This window comes from Hemitrygon akajei, chromosome 22, assembly GCF_048418815.1.
Source record: "Hemitrygon akajei chromosome 22, sHemAka1.3, whole genome shotgun sequence".
NCBI classification, from domain to species: domain Eukaryota; kingdom Metazoa; phylum Chordata; class Chondrichthyes; order Myliobatiformes; family Dasyatidae; genus Hemitrygon; species Hemitrygon akajei.
Genome location: NC_133145.1, coordinates 28,434,627 through 28,452,520, shown reverse-complemented (window position 1 = coordinate 28,452,520; position 17,894 = coordinate 28,434,627). Strand labels below are relative to the sequence as shown.

The 17,894-nt window shown below is 39.6% G+C and overlaps 1 protein-coding gene across 1 annotated transcript in view; it reads right to left on the bottom strand.

Moving 5' to 3' along the window:
- The window catches only part of tbcd (tubulin folding cofactor D), a 250,865-nt gene that overhangs the window by 192,282 nt on the left and 40,689 nt on the right, over positions 1-17,894 (bottom strand). The window contains exons 7-8 of the mRNA XM_073025892.1: positions 16,586-16,715; positions 2,246-2,291 (exon numbers count right to left, since the gene is read on the bottom strand). Coding sequence (XP_072881993.1) covers positions 2,246-2,291; positions 16,586-16,715 — 176 coding nt within the window. The remainder of the gene's footprint in view (positions 1-2,245; positions 2,292-16,585; positions 16,716-17,894) is intronic.

Sequence of the window (17,894 nt, the reverse complement as noted above, 5' to 3'; positions counted from 1 at the left end):
CACACAAAATCCTGGTGGAACACAGCAGACCAGGCAGCATCTATAGGAAGAACTGCTGTCAACGTTTTGAGCTGAGACCCTTCGTCAGGACTAACTGAAAGAAAAGATAGAAAAGATTTGAAAGTGGGAAGGAGGGGGAGATCCGAAATTATAAGAGAAGACAGGAGGGGGAGGGGTGAAGCTGAGAGCTGGAAAGGTGATTGGCAAAAGGGATACAGAGCTGGAGAAGGGAAAGGATCATGGGACGGGAGACCTAGGGAGAAAGAAAGGAGGAGGGGAGCACCAGAGGGAGATGGAGAGCAGGCAAGGAGTGACAGTGAGAGGACAGAGAGAAAAGAAAAAAAAAGGAATAAATAAATAGATAGATAAATAAATAAGAGATGGAGTAAGAAGGGGAGGGGGCATTAACGAAAGTTAGAGAAATCAATGTTCATGCCATCAGGTTGGAGGCTACCCAGACGGAATATAAGGTGTTGTTCCTCCAACCTGAGTAGGAACAATACCTTATATTCTGTTCAAGATGAAGCCACACTCTTTCCCCCTCCCACCTTCAAATCTCTTACTATCTCTTCTTTCAGTTAGTCCTGACAAAGGGTCTCGGCCCGAAACGTCGACAGTGCTTCTTCCTATAGGTGCTGCCTGGCCTGCTGTGTTCCACCAGCATTTTGTGCATGTAGCTTGAATTTCCAGCATCTGCTGATTTCCCTGTGTTTGCGTTTTTAAAGGGTTTGGTTACCTGAATCCAATTCCTAAACTTATTTTTTCCCTTGAGGTCACCATAGAAATATAACAAAACATTAATTGTAAAATTTTAATCCCTCTGATATCTTAGATTATTATCACATTCTTTCTCCTTCTATAAGAATGCTCACAAAACTCTGAGTAAGACAGTTTTCAGCATACTAAAAGAATTATCATTTTCTGATTTGGCTTAAGCACATTGATACCTTGAATTCACCTAACTTGCCTGAGATACATGCAAAGAGAGCCAAGATTGAGAAAAATCAATTTCTTAGGGTTTGCACAACTTGAATCTTTTTCAGAGAGGTTGGCAGTGGTTAGTAGGGTAGTGCAGGGAGAAATGCTTAAAGTACCATGTATATTAATAACTTAGATGAAAAAAATGAATATTTCTAGGTGTGCCCAACCACATAAAACTGGGTGGGGTTATGAGAAGGATGTAAATGCCCTTCAAGGCAATTTGGCAAATATAAATGTGTAGATGAGTACATGAGCAGAGCAGATGCAGTATTGCGCAGAAAAATGTGAAATCATCTACTTGGATAGGAAAAACAGAAAAGATGTATATTATTTAAATATAGTAAACTGAGAAGTATTTAAGTACAAGGGAGTCTAGGTATACTTATACATATATGTTACCAAAAGAAAACATACAGTTGAAACAAGCAGCTAACTTGACAAATGGCCTGCATCGCACGAGACGCTGAGTAATAGACCCAAGAATGTCTTAATACATTTATGCAGTGACTTGAAAAGGCTACACCTCGACTAGAGTGTGCAACCTTTGTCCCTTTGGCCAAAAACAAATGTATTTGTAACAAAGGTTCACTGGATTAATTTCTGGGGTGGAATTATTGCCCATTAAGAAAAATAATAGGTTATATTCACTAAGCAATAGAAGAAATAAATATATGAAATTCTGACAGGGCTCAACAGGCTAAATGTAAGGAGACTATTTCCCTTTGCTGAGGCTGTCTAGAGCTATCAAGGGTCACAGTCACAAACTAGGTGATAAAACACTTGGGAGTGAGATGAGAATTCCAAGAATTATAGGAAGAAAGCGATTATATATAATAATCAAAATTAGCCTAATTACATTGAATGATGGCACAAAAATGAAGGGCTGAACTCCTAATTTTCTTTTTAAATAATGATTCAAGTTCTTGCACATGGCAACACTGCAATGGATTTTTCTCAATTGCAATATACAGTAATTTAATCCTTGACACATAAACTAAAACTCGTGTAAAGTATTTAAAATAGTTTTTAAACAATAAAAATCATTGACAAATATGACTTAAAGATATAAAGCAAAATTCTGATTCAATATCTTAAGTATTTTACATTATATGGGTCCCCAAATATAACAGATCACATTAGCAAAATACAAAATAGCAGTAAAATCTTGTTTTAACCTTACAATACCACAAAGTATAATTTTATTATATCATAATTACATCATGTTCCTGTATAGTTAAAATATGTACAAACTACGCTCTCATACCATAGGGTAAAAAGTCTTCTCTTTTCCCATGTTTGAACAACTGAGACTGTAAATAAACAAGAAAAGACAGATTTAAAATAAATTTGCACAATTATTCTCTTTTACCCACAATAATGAAAAAAGGAACAAATCCATGCTGTTGAGCAATAATCAGGAAAAAGTGAGAATTTTTCTTGAGCCTTTCCTCTTGTGACAAGCTGGTTCTGGTATAACTGAGCCTTCTGAAGGAATACAGCATGAAACTTCAAATGTGTTAAAAGATTTTGTTGTATTTCTCTTCAAAAATCAAAAAGCAGTTAAGAGCAAAAGTAAACTTTGCCTCTATCATTTGAAATACAAGTTAAAAGAAAGAATTTCTGTTTTGTTTTCACTGAAAACTATAAAGCATCATGCCTTCGCCCCTAAATATTTGTATGAGTGCAAAATCTATCTTATATTTTCACTCCATCTAAATGAAATTTATTCAGGTTGAAAGATTTAGTTAGTGCCTAAACAGCTAAAGACTTGTACACAAGTAGAGAAATATACATCTTAAAAATTATGGGGCTGAAAGCTATGCTAAGAAAGCAAGAGGCTTCAGAGGTTATCTGAAAACAGGACATGAAAATGTTGCCAACTTAATTTAATGTACATCAAAAACATAGTGGTGATGATTTACTGAAATGAAATTTAAAATCCAAAACTCTTAAGTTTTAAATAAGTTTATGTTGTGTCTAAGCTTAGAGTCTCCCAAATTGAGCATAGGTGCTGTTAAGTCTACAAGTAACAAAACCAAGGATGAGCATTTCACCAACAGATGAGTTGCACGGAAAATGGAATGGATCAAAATTTAGGAAGCATAAATAATCAGTTTTTATAAATAGTATAAAAACTAGTTTCAAATTTGTTGTAATTCTAATCATAATTGAAGAAATCACAAAACAACATACCAGTGATCTTATAAAAACATGTTTAGTTTATGTGGGGCCAGAATATGTTAACCAAATGAGAATTGCTTATATCTGCAGAGGTGATAATATTTTGATATTGACAGAAGACTGGGCAAGTGTAATAAACAGAGATCAAAGGGATCTTACCAAATATTTGATATTTTTAAGTGTCCCTTAATAGAATCTGAAATTTCTTAAAAACAATGTCCATTCTTCTTATTTATGCAAGCATGCTACATTTGCTGCTTGTTCAGTTGACTTAGTGTAAAGAATCTTTTTTATGTTCACCTGCAAGTTATCAGACAATACTCAACTTTGCCACCGAAATTCTTAGAGAAATTTCTTATATAAAAGACTCCGCCCACTATTACAAAGGGTGTTTTGCTCATCATAATCAAATAAATGTCATGGCATGGATCCAGTGATTGCATGTGGTAAAAGAAAGAAATCCAAATAGGTTATTCCTCATTCTTTTTTGACTACCTCTTGCTTACTCTTCATAATCCTTGGGACCTGGCTGATGAACAACTCATTATTGTTTGCTTAAGTAGCTTTTATTTTTAATTCCCCTCCCCCAACCCATCCCTAAGCAAGGATTACTTAAAAGGTGATGAAAAGCAATAATCACGGCTAAATCTACTGAGTGCTGTGACAGGTAATAGTGGTTGGGTTTTCCAATGCCTTACCTGATATTAACACTCAACACGGATATAGATTCAAAACTTAGATCCTTGTGCACAGCTGATCTACTGACAGGTATCTGTTGAGACAGGTATGCCCCATGGAGAAGACTGAATAGTCATTCAATTTCCCTTCAGGTTACTTTTAAATCAATGCCAACACTCGCTGCCAAGTTTTTATATGAGCAGATTTTTTTTAGGTTCTGAAGGTACCTGTTCAGAAACCTGTTAGTAGCAGTTGAAACAAATGTCTCAAAAGTTAACCCCACCCAGGTAAATAGTTTATCAGAATAGGTATTTGTAAGCTGCAGCTGCAAACATAATTACAGGTATGGATCAGTAAAACTAAACTCAAGGCTATGCACTGCTTTATTTTAAAAACAGGTGCATAAGTATAACTCTTCTTCATAGAACAATAAATTACAGTTCCTTAGGACCAAATCTCTGTACAGAAATATGCCCCAAGAGTGTGATCACAGACAGGCTATAATATTATATATAAGTATTTTAACATGGATGTTTTCATTAAAAATATTAGTTTAACTTTTGACTTGAAAAATAACCTTTAGTTAACTGAACTAATATAGCAATATATAGAGCACACTACTATTTCACTTGATAGTGAAGAAAAATCTCAAAATGCAATGGGATACTTCAAACTATATCATGACAAAAATCAACCATATTCAGAACAAGTTATTCAACCTCTCAATTTATCATACATACCAATAAAAGGGTGGGGTGACCCAATTGAGAACCATGAACAACCTTTCAAGAATGATGCATTCATGCGGAGCTTGTCAATTCATTAACTTTGCCTCTAACTTCCACCCTGCCCTTAAACTCACTTAGTCCGTTTCTGAAACCTCCCTCTCTTTCTCGATCTCTCTGTCTCCATCTCTGGAGACAAACATTGACTGACATCTTTTATAAACCTAATAATCCCCATGGTTATCTTGACTATACATCTTCCTACCCCGTCTCCTATAAAAATGCTATTCCCTTTTCTCAGTTCCTTCGTCTCTGCTACATTTGTTCCCAGGATGAAGCTTTCCTTTCCAGGACATCAGAAATGTCCTCTTTCTTCAAAGAAAGGGGTTTCCCTTCCTCCACCATTAATGTTTTCTTCACCCACATCTCTGCCATTTCCCGAATATCCGCACTCACCCCGTCTTCCCACAGCTTAAAAGAGATAGTTTCTCTTGTCCTTACCTACCACCCCATGAATCTCCACATCCAACATATCATTCTGCACAACTTTTTCCATCCCCATCGGGATCCTACCACCAAACATACCTTTACCTCTCCCCTCTCTCAGTTTTACACATGGATCACTTCCTCGGTGATTCCCATGTCTCCATACCTATTCATCCCTCCCTACAAATCACCCTCCCGCACTTGTCCCTGTAAGAAGCCAAAGTGCTACACCTGCCCCTTCATGTCCTCTCTTGCCTCCATTCAGGACCCCAAGCAGTCCTTCCAGGTCAGGCACTTCACCTGTGAAAATGCTGGGGTTGTCTATTGTGTCCAATGTTCCCAATGTGGCCTCCTCTATAATGGCAAGACCTGTCGTAAATTGGGGAACTGCTTTGCTCTATCCAACAAAAGCAGAACTTCTTTGTGACCAATATTTTAACTCCCATTCCCATTCCAACATGTCAGTTGATGGCCTTCTCTTATGTAATGATAAGGCCAACCTTAGCGTGGAGGAACAAGACCTTATATTCTGTCTGGGTAGCCACTAACCTGATGGCATGAATATCCATTTCTCCTTCAGTAAAAAAAATCCTTCCCCCTTCTTCTTTTCTGCAGTCTGGCCTCTTACCTCTTCTCACCTATTTTTCACCTCACTCTGGGTCCCTTTCTCCTGTGATCTACTCTCCTCTCCTATCAGACTCCTTGCTCTTCAGCCTTCATCTTTCTTACTCGCCTATCACTTCCTAGCTATCTTCTTTCCCCTCCCACCTTTCTATTACGGCATCTTGCCCCTTCCTTTCACCAGGTGCACCAAGATGCAGCTCCTGAGAGACCATATTAGGGATCTGGAGCAGCGGCTTGATGACCTACAGCTTATAGGGAAAGTGAGCAGGAGATAGATAGGAACTAAAAGGAGTTAGCCACCCCGAGGCTGCAGGAATTAGATAAGCAGATGACTGTCAGGGAAGGGATGGGAACAGCTTAGATAGTAGAGAGAACCCCTGTGACCATCCCCCTCAGTAAACGTTATCTCATTTTGGATGCTGTTGAGGGGGTGACCTGACAGAGGATGACCACGGCGATCAGGACTCTGGCACTGAGCCTGGTTCCATGGTGCAGAAGGGAGAGAAGAAGATGAGGAATGTGGTAGTCATAGGTGATTCCATAGTGAGGGGAACAGACAAGAGATTCTGTCAGCCTGACAGAGATACCCGCCTGCTGTGTTGCCTCCCAGGTACCAGGGTAAGGGATGTCTCAGATCGGGTGCAGAGTATTCTGAAGGGAGAAGGTGAAAAGCCAAAAGTCTTGGTACACGTTGGTATCAATGACATAGATAGAAAAAGGGAGGAGGTCCTGAAGAGAGAATTCAGGGAGTTGGGTAGGAAGCTGAAAAGCAGGACCACCAAGGTAGTAATCTCACGACTGCTGCCCGTGCTACATATTAACTAAAGTAAAAATAGCATGATCAGGCATATCAATGCATGGCTGAGAGACTGGTGTAGGGGGCAGGGCTTTGGGTTCCTGGATCTGGGGGAAGTACGACCTGTACAAAAAGGATGGGTTACACCTAAACCCAAAGGACTCCAATATCCTAGCAAGGCAAGTTTAATAGAGCTGTTAGGGAGGGTTTAAATAATTTGGGAGAGGGATGGGAATTGGAGCAATAGGGCTGAGGAAGGGGAAAACAGAAATAAATCAGAGATAGTGTGCAACAGAGATGATAGAAAGGGCAAGCAGGATATGAGGCATAATCACAGCCAGTGGGATGATTTACAGGGCAATAGAGGCATGGTGCAATTAAAACAGAAAGCAATAAATACTGGACTGAAAGTGTTGTATCTGAATGCATGCAGCATAAGAAATAAAATGGACAATCTTGAAATTCAGCTACAGATTGGCAAGTATGACGTTGTGGCCATCTTTGAAACTTGGCTAAAGGATGGCTGCCATTGGGAGCTGAACATCCAAGGATATACAGTGCATCGGAAAGATAGGTTAATAGACAAAGGGGTGGTGAGGCCCTGTGTAAAAGAAATAATATTGAAACATTTGAAAGGGATGACATAGGATTGGAAGGTGTAGAGAATCTATGGGTTGAATTAAGAAAAGGGTAAAAGGACCCAAATAGCAGCTGTATACAAGCCTCCAAACAGCAATCGGGATGTGGATTACAAATTACAGCAGGAGATAGAAAAAACATGTCAGAAGGGCAATGTCATGATAATTGTTGGGGATTTTTAACATGAAAATTAGTTGGGAAAACGAGGCCACTACTGGATCTCAAGAGAGAGAATTTGTAGAATGTCTAAGGGATGGCATTTTAGAACAACTTGATGTTGAACCACTAGGGGATCGGCCGTGCTGGAGTGGGTGTTGTGCAATGATCTGGGGGTGATAAGAGAGCTTAAGGTTAAGGAACCCTTAGGGAACAGTGCACACAATATGATCGCATTCACTTTGAAATTTGAGAAGGAGAAAGTAAATTCCAATGTGTTGGTACTTCAGAGGAATAAAGGAAATTACAATGGCATGAGAAGGGAACTGGCCAAGGTTGGCTGGAAAGGGACTCTAGCAGGAAGCACAGCAGAGCAGCAACGGCCAGAGTTTCTGTGAAAAATGAGTTAAGTGCAAAACATATATATTCCAAATAGGAAGAAATTCTTCAAATGGAAAAAGGACACTGCTGTGGCTGACAAGTGAAGTCAGAGCCAAAGTAAAAGCAAAAGAGAGGGCATACAAGAAAGCCAAAGCTAGTGGGAAGATGGAAGATTGGGAAGCTTTTAAAAACTTGCAGATGGAAACTAAGAAGGTTATTAGAAAGGAAAAGATGAATTATGAAAGGAAGCTGGTGACTAATATCAAAGATACTAAAAGCTTTTTTACAGTACATAAAGGGTAAAAGAGAGTTGAGGGTAGGTATAGGACCAATAGGAAATGACACTAGAGATATTGTAATGAGAGATGCAGAGATGGTAGAGGAACTGAATGCGTATTTTGCATCAGTCTTCACAGTGGAAGACATCTGCACTATACTGGACATTCAAGAGTGTCAGGGAAGTGAAGTACATGCAGTAAAAATTACATCTTAGTAGGTGCTCAGGAAGCTTAATGGTCTGAGGGTGGATAAATCTCATGAACCTGATGAAATGCACCCTTGGGTTCTGAAGGAAGTAACTGGAGAGATTGCAGTGGCATTAACAATGTTCTTTCAAAATCAATAGATTCTGGCATTGTACTAGATGACTGGAAAATTGCAGATCTTATTCCACTTTTTAAAGGGGGTGGGAGGCAGCAGAACAGAAACCATACACCTGTTAGCCTGACATCAGTGGTTGGGAAGTTGTTGTAATCAATTGTTAAGGATGACATGACGGGAGTACCTGCAGGCACATGACAAGATATGCCAAAGCCAGCATGGTTTCCTGAAAGGAAAGTCCTGCCTGACTAACCTACTACAATTTTTTGAGGGAATTGCAAGCAGGGTAGACAAAGGAGATGCAGTAGATGTGGTGTACTTGGATTTTCAGAAGGCCTTTGACAAGACGCTACATATGAGGCTGCTTTGCAAGAGCCCATGGAATTACAGGGAAATTACTAGCATGAGTGGAGCATTGGTTGATTGGCAGATAACAGAGTGGGAATAAAGGGATCCTACTCTGGCTGGCTGTTGGTTACCAGAGGAGTTCCACAGGGGTAGGTGTTGGGACCACTGCTTTTTATGATGTATGTCAATGATTTGGACTATGGGATTAATGGATTTGTGGCTAAACTTGCCAATGATACAAAGATAGGTGGAGAAGCAGGTAGTGTTGAGGAAACAGAGAGACTTGGATAGTTTAGGGGAATGGGCAAAGAAGTGGCAAATTCAATACATTGTTGATAAGTGTATGGGCGTGTACTTTGGTGGAAGAAGTAAATGGTCAGACTATTATTTCCACATCCCATTCCCATTCTGATATGTCTATCCATGGCTCCACGTTCCATTCCCATTCTGATATGTCTATCCATGGCCTCCTCTACCGTCAAGATGAAGCCACACTCATGTTGGAGGAACAACACCTTATATACCGGCTGGGTAGCCTCCAACCTGATTGCATGAACATTGACTTCTCTAACTTCTGTTAATGCCCCGCCCCTTCTTACCCCATCCTTGATATATTTAGTTTTTTTTCCTCTCTCTGCCCATCACTCTGTTCTCCATCTCCCTCCGGTGCCCACCTCCCCCTTTCTTTCTCCCTAGGCCTCCCGTCCCATGATCCTTTCCCTTCTCTAGCTCTGTATCCCTTTTGCCAATCACCTGTCTGGCTCTCAGCTTCACCCCACTCCACCCCCGGTCTTCTCCTATCATTTCGCATTTTCCCCTCCCCTTCCTACCTTCAAATCTCTTACTATCTTTCCTTTCCGTTAGTCCTGACGAAGGGTCTCGGCCCAAAACGTCGACAGCACTTCTCCCTATAGATGCTGCCTGGCCTGCTGCGTTCCACCAGCATTTTGTGTGTGTTGCTTGAATTTTCAGCATCTGCAGATTTCCTCGTGTTAAGACTATTATTTAGATGGGGAGAGTATTCAAAATACGGAGATGCAAAGGGACTTGGGAGTCCTGGTGCAGGATACCCTAAAGGTTAACCTCAGGTTGAGTCAGTTGTGAAGAAGGCGAATGCAATGTTGGCATTCATTTCTAGAGGTATAGAATATAAGAGCAGGGATTTGATGTTGAGGCTCTATAAGGCACTCGTCAGACCACACTTGGGAGAACTGTGCGCAGTTTCAGGCTCCTTATTTTAGAAGGGATATACTGGCATTGAGAGAGTTCAGAGAAGATTCACGAGAATGATTCCAGGAATGAAAGGGTTACCATATGAGGAACATCTGGCAGCTCTTGGGCTGTATTCCCTGGAGTTCAGGAGAATGAGGGGAGATGTCATAAAAACATTCCAGATGTTAAAAGGCTTGAACAGATTAACTTTGGCAAAGATATTTCCAATGGTAGGGGAGCCTAGGACAAGAGGGCACGACTTCAGGATTGAAGGACATCCATTTTGAACAGAGATGCAGAGAAATTACTTTAGTCAGAGGGTGGTAAATGTGTGGAATTTGTTGCCACGAGTGGCTGTGAAGGCCAAATCACTGAATGCATTTAAGGCAGAGATAGATAGGTTCTTGATTAGCCAGGGCATCAAAGGGTATGAGGAGAAGGCAGGGAAGTGGGGACGACTAGAAGAACTGGATCAGCCCATGATTGAATGGCAGAGCAGACTTGATGGGCTGAATGGCCTACTTCTGCTCCTATATCTTATGGTCTTATAGTCTGTTCCAGTCCTCAAGAAGCGCCTTGGCCCGAAATGTGGCCTGTTTATTCACTTTCATAGATGCTGCTTGACCTACTGAGATCCTGCAGCATTTTAAGTTTGTTTCATTGGCTAATCTTGTTTCTGGAGAGTACTCCCTGTAGGTTGAACAACTTCTCCTTATACTTGAAGATTAGCTCCAATGGTAGTTTATTGTTTGCAGGATACAACATTGCAGTAAACAAAATATTGGGAAAGATCAGCAGTGCTGTAGGTTTTGTTTTTTAAGGCACTCTTCATTGAAAACCCATCCAGGGCAGCCATTTGTAACCTAGAGAATTCTAGGCAACTGAATTTAACAAAACCCAGAGTTTTCTTTTTACTATAATAGGCTATAATCAATTCTCATGGTGAAACCACTTTATAATTAGGATCTTAAAATTAATAAATTGTTAATTACTATGAATCTAGTGTGGAGGGATGCGGGTTGAGGGAGAAGTCCTTAGCTGAAATATCCACTGTGCTTTCAATTGTTAATGGAGTCTCAATGCAGATTATAAATCAACAAGTAAACTTTATTGACATTTAACTACAGTGGCATGCAAAAGTTTGGGCAACCCTGTCAAAATTTCTGTTACTGTGAATAGTTAAGTGAGTAGAAGATGAACTGATCTCCAAAAGTCATAAAGTTGAAGATGAAACATTTTTGTCAACATTTTAAGCAAGATTAATGTATTATTTTTGTTTTGTACAATTTTAGAGTGAAAAAAAGGAAAGGAGCACCATGCAAAAAGTTTGGGCACCCCAAGAGATTTAAGCTCTCAGATAACTTTTACCAAGGTCTCAGACCTTAATTAGCTTGTTAGGGCTATGGTTTGTTCACAGACATCGTTAGGAAAGGCGAAGTGATGCAAATTTCAAAGCTTTATAAATATCTTGACTCCTCAAACCTTGTCCCAACAATCAACAGCCATGGGCTTCTCTAAGCAGCTGCCAAGCACTCTGAAAATTAAAATAAATGATGCCCACAAAGCAGGAGAAGGTTATAAGAAGATAGCAAAGCGTTTTCAGGTAGCTGTTTCCTCAGTTTGTAATATAATTAAGAAATGGCAGGAACGGTGGAGCTCAAGTTGAGGTCTGGAAGACCAAGAAAACTTTCCGAGAGAACTGCTCGTAGGATTGCTAGAAAGGCAAATCAAAACCCCTGTTTTACTGCAAAAGACCTTCAAGAAGATTTAGCAGACTCTGGAGTGGTAGTGCACTGTTCTACTGTGCACAAATATGACCTTCATGGAACAGTCATCAGAAGAAAACCTTTCCTGCATCCTCACCACAAAATTCAGCGTCAGAAGTTTGCAAAGGAACATCTAAACAAACCTGATGATTTTGGAAACAAGTCCTGTGGACTGATGAAGTTAAAGTAGAACTTTTTGGCCGCAATGAGTAAAAGTATGTTTGGAGTAAAAAGGGTGCAGAATTTCATGAAAAGAATACCTCTCCAACTGTTAAGCACGGGAGTGGATTCATCATGCTTTAGGCTTGTGTTGCAGCCAGTGGCACGGGGAACATTTCACTGGTAGAGGGAAGAATGAATTCAATTAAATACCAGCAAATTCTGGAAGCAAACGTCACACTATCCGTAAAAAAGCTGAGGATGAAAAGAGGATGGCTTCTACAACAGGATAATGATCCTGAACACACATCAAAATCCACAATGGACTACCTGTAGAGGCACAAGCTGAAGGTTTTGCCATGGCCCTCACAGTCCCCTGACCTAAACATCATCGAAAATCTGTGGATAGACCTCAAAAGAGCAATGCATGCAAGACGGCCCAAGAATCTCACAGAACTAGAAGCCTTTTGGAAGGAAGAATGGGCGAAAATCCCCCAAACAATAATTGAAAGACTCTTAGCTGGCTACAGAAAGTGTTTACAAGCTGTGATACTTGCCAAAGGGGGTGTAGCTAAGTACTGACCCATGCTTCGGGCCCTTTTCCTTTTTTGTTATTTTAAAACTGTAAAAGATGGAAATAAAAAAATGATCTTGCTTAAAATATTGAAGAAATGTGTCATTTTTAACTTTATGCCTTTTGGAAATCAGGTCATTTTTTTTACTCGCTTAGCTATTCACGGTAACAGAAATTTTGATCAGGGTGCCCAAACTTTTGCATGCCACTATATGCACGTACAGTGCCTATAAATAGTATTCACCCTTCCCCCCTCGGAAGTTTTCATGTTTTATTGTTTTACAACATTGAATTACAGTAGATTTAATTTGATCAACAGAAAACAACTTTGTGTCAAAGTGAAAACAAATCTCTACAAATTGGTCAAAATGTATTACAATCATTAAACACAAGATAATTGATCGCATAATTACTCACCTCCTTCAAGTCAGTATTTAGTAGATGCACCTTTAGCAGCAATTACAGCCTTGAGTCTATGTGGATAGGTCTCTAATCATCATTGCTCATCAAGATACTGCAATTTTTCCCCATTTTTCTTTACAAAACTGCTTAAGCACTGTCAGACTGTACAGGGATCATGACTGAGCAGCCCTTTTTAAGTCCAGCCACAAATTCTCAATTGGATTGAGGTCTGGACTCTGACTTGGCCACTCCAGGACATTAATTTTGCTGTTTTTAAGCCATTCATGTGTAGCTTCGACTGTATGCTTGGAGTTATTGTCTTGCTAGAGAACAAATCTTCTCCCAAGTCGCAGTTCTGTGGTAGACTGCATCAGGTTTTCCTCCAGAAATTCCATGTATTTTGCTGCATTCATTTTATCCTCTACCTTCATAAGACATCTAAGGCCCTACTGCAATGAAGCATCCCCACAGCATGATGCAGCCATGACCATGCTTCACAGTAGGTGTGGTGTTTGGCTTTTGCCAAACATAGCATTTCGTCTGATGGCCTCATCAGACAACAGAACCTTCTTCCAGCTGACTTCAGAGTTTCCCCATATACCTTCTAGCAAACTCTAGCTGAGATTTCATGTGAGCTTTTTTTTTCCAACAATAGCTTTCTCTTTACCACTCTCCCATAAAGCTATGACTTGTAAAGCACCCGGGCAACAGTTGTTGTATGCGCAATCTCTTTCCATCTCAGCCACTGAAGCTTGTAGCTCCTCCCGAGTTGTCATAGGTCTCTTAGTGACCTCCCTCACTAGTCCCATTCTTGCATGGTCACTCAGTTTTTGAGGATGGCTTGCTCCAGGCAGATTTACAGCTGAGCCTTATTCTTTCCATTTCTTGATGATTGACTTAACTGTACTCCAAGGCATATTCAGTGACTTGGAAGATTTCCTGTATCCAACTCCTGACTTGTGCTCTTAATAACCTTTTCGTGGAGTTGCCTGGAGTGTTCTTTTGTCTTCATAGTGTAGTTTTTGCCAGGATACTGACTCACCAGCAGTTGGACCTTCCAGATACAGTAATATTTTTACTACAATCAATTGGAACACCTTGAATGCAAAGGTCTCCAAAAACAGATCTTCATTTAACTAATTATGTACAAACAAGCTGGACGAACTCAGCAGGTCAGGCAGCATCCATTGAAACGAGCAGTCAATGTTTCCGGCCAAGACCCTTCATCAGGACTGAAGAGGAAGGGGGCAGGGGCCCTATAAAGAAGGTGGGGGGAGGGTGAAAAAACAATCAGAGGAAAGATCAAGGGGTGGGGGAGGGGAAGCAGGGAGGGGATAAGCAGGAGAGGTGAAGAAGGAATGTAAGGGGAAAGCACTATGGGTAGTAGAAGAAGGCAGAATCATGAGAGAGGTGATAGGCAGCTGGAAGAGGAGGCAGAGTTAAAGTGGGATGGGGGAAGGGAGGGGGAGGGAATTACCGAAAGTTGGAGAATTCGATGTTCATACCAAGGGGCTGGAGCCTACCCAGACAGTGTATGAGGTGTTGCTCCTCCAACCTGAGTTTGGCCTCATCATGGCTATCACCTCTCTCATGATCCTGCCTTCTTCTTCCCCTCCCCCACCCCTTGATCTTTCCTCTGATTGGTTTTTCACCCTCCCCCCACCTTCTTTATAGGGCCACTGCCCCCTCCCTCTTCAGTCCTGACGAAGGATCTCGGCCGGAAACGTTGACTGCTCGTTTCAACGGATGCTGCCCGACCTGCTGAATTCATCCAGCTTGTTTGTACATGTTGATTTGACCACAGCATCTGCAGTGTACTTTGTGTTAACTAATTATGTGACTTTTAAAACAAATTGGCTGCTCCAGTGATGATTTGTTGTGTCATATTAAAGGGGGTGAATACCTATGTAATCAATTATTTTGTGTTTTATATTTGTAATTAATTTAGATCATTTTGTAGAGATCTGTTTTCACTTTGACAAGAAAGAGTCTTTTTCTGTTGATCAGTGTCAAGAAAAAAATTAAATCCACTGTGATTCAATGTTATAAAACAATAAAACGTGAGAATTGTCAGTGGGGTTGAATACCTTTCACAGGCACTGTATATAATGTATATAACAACATAGTATATATAGAAACGAAACAATGTTTCCCCAAACCAAAGCGTAAAACAGAGAAGTACACTTAACACACATTACACACAATAACTTATGTAGTAAGGATATAACCAACAGATGAATCACACATAAATAACAAAACTACATTAATTAAATATTGTGAGGTATGGAACAGATTAACAGTGACACTTCGAGTATGATGCAGCAGAGAGTTCAAAAGCCTAATGGCCCAAAGGAACTGTTTCCATCCTGACCATTCTTGTTTTTATGCACAGGAGTCTCCTGCCTGATAGTAGAAAGTCAAAGAGGATGCTTGATGAATGGGTGGGATCCTTAATAATACTAAGGGCCCTGTGTACGTAACACTCCTGTTAAATGTCCCCAATGGATGGGAGGGAGACCCCTATGATCCTCTCAGCTGTTCTCTCAGTCCTTCCTAGGGACTTCCGGTTCAATGCTTAGCTGCTCCCATACCAGACGGAAACATAACTTGTCAGGATGCTCTCAATGAGGGGGACAGAAGTTGACCAGGCAGGTCACTTACTCTCTGCAAATACAGACTGACCCACTAACTTTCAGAGCATTTGATGTTTTTGTTTCAAATTTCCAGCAGTTTATTTTTTCACTTTTCAATCTCTGAGCAGCTCTGATGAAAGGTGATTTTCTCTCTGCAGATACTACCTGCCTGGCTGGGTTTTTCCAGCATTTCCCTTTATTTCAGATTTCCAGCTACCAGAATCAATTCTACAGCAATACACGTTTTTCTCTCTTTACACTTCCTCTACTCATCATCCTCTCATCCTCCCATCCATGAATACATTTACTCCTGATCTCCATTATATCACTTACTTTTGTACTTTCCATATGTCCCCTTTATCTCCAGCTGAAAAAAAAACACCCAGTTTCTAAATTTTCCTAATTATGGACAAAGGTTAACAATTTGGAACATTAACTATTTCCCTTGCTACAGCTGTTACCTACCCTATTTTTTCTATATTTCTAACTTATTTCAAATTTACAACACCTGCTTTATTTCTTTTTTTCAATTTTCCTCGACTCATCAGAAAAGTTGAGATAAATTATCTTGATTCAGTTGTCGCATGATTAACAAGTTTGTACATGATGGAAATATTTGCTGCAGAGTTGACTTGGTAATTTTGCAGATGGAGTTCAATCCAAAAGACAAAATTGACTCACTTGGAAACAGCAAACACAGCAAAGGAAAGCACAAAAATGTAAGGATACTAAGAAGTGTAGAGTAAGAATTAGAGTGTTTGTCCATACATCCCTGAAGATAACAGAATATATAAATTTATAAAGACATGTGAAACATTCTGGAGTAGTTGAACACAAAATACATCAAACTAATGACACTGCTCAAACTGCACAGAAATCAAATATACCATGAGATAAAGTGTTGCATTTTAGTTCTGGATGAACAGAGGTTATTTCAAGGTTTAAGCAGGAGTTGAAACTACATAAGCCAAGAGTGAAGTGAATTTGAAATTACCTGCATGAAAACTAGTAGTAGTGGAAGTACTCAATGCTCAAAGTACTTAAATCTGCACTCACAACCTATATGGCTTTAAGCAAGTGCTGGCAAGAAAGATTAAGCTGGACAGCTGTTTTATAGCCAGCTTTGAGCAAATAGCTTCCTTCTGGGACATAAATTTCTTTGAACAATAAAAAAAAGTCAAATATTTAGAAGTTAAAGAAAGTCGTTATATTTAAAAGGGTGGCACAAGTAGTCAAGCATTTACCAGAGCCTGAAGCATTCCATCTATTACAACCATTCCTTCCATTGTCTGATCAGCTTTGGATAATGATGTCAAAGTCCAATTCAAGAAGTCTTGCAACCTCTTCTCTTTAACATCTGGGCGAGTTACAAACCTATTCAGGACATAAAATGACTTTAATGTTATTTCTAGAATAACGCAATTTGTTTATAATTGTTTAATCCTTCAGATCAGTATGAAGGATAAATGGAGATATGTTAAGGGAAGCATTGCATCCCACCAGCACACTATATTTAATGTTTTTTTTATAAACAACGCAGAAGTTTCTACTATTGAGATAAGCTTACAAAAACAGTCAAATGTAAAGCTGAACCATTCAAAGTTAAACACTGGTAAAGTGGTGCAAATATGATGTATGATCACTGTTAGATGCAAGGAGAAATACATTCTCACATTGCAATTTGGAACCAGAAGTCAATCAAAAGGTTTTCTTCTCCATCAGAAATAAACATCCAAAGTTAGCTCAAAATGTCACTACCTAAAGAATAAGTGAAGCATGCTGTTATACAGGCATGATATGTAAGATGCTTTTCTGTCTATTTACATGATCCTGATGTTAACGACTATATACAATGGTTCTCAAGTGTGACTAGTGTGGTCTCCCTGAGGACAAAGACAAGGCTTTACTGACAATAAAATCTGTAAGTAATTTTAAAATAGTTTTTTGCATGTCTCTTCAAAAATGACTAAAATTGAAAAAATAATCTTAAAATTAAAAGTATCTGCAACATATGAGTAATTGAAATAATAAAACAAATAATATTTTAAGTCATACTTTCTTCATTCACGTTATAAACCATTGTTGAAATTTATCATTGAGTTGAATTGACTTTATTTCTCACATACACGAGGAGTAAAAGTCTTTATGTTACATCGTTGGGGTAATTCCCTAGCATAACAGAAGAAACAGAACAAGCCTGGGTTCTACAGTAAAGGAGTGAGCTGATTCATTTTCTGCAATTTAAAGGATCAATACTAAGGGTGACTAAGAACTGTCAGAAATAACCAGCAAGATGCAAACCATGTCTTCAGAAACCGGGGGGAGGGGACCATTGATTATATCAATGATGTAAGGGGTTGAGAGCTTCAAGTTCCTAAATTTGAACATCGCCAATAGCCTGTTAACATCACAGCTAACAAAGATGACCACTGTCTCTACTTCCTCAGGAGTTTAAACAAATTTGGAGTGTCCTGTTGAGCCTTACCAATTTTTATCCATGCACCATAAAAAGCAATATAGTTTAGTATGGCAACAAACCTGCACGTGACTGCA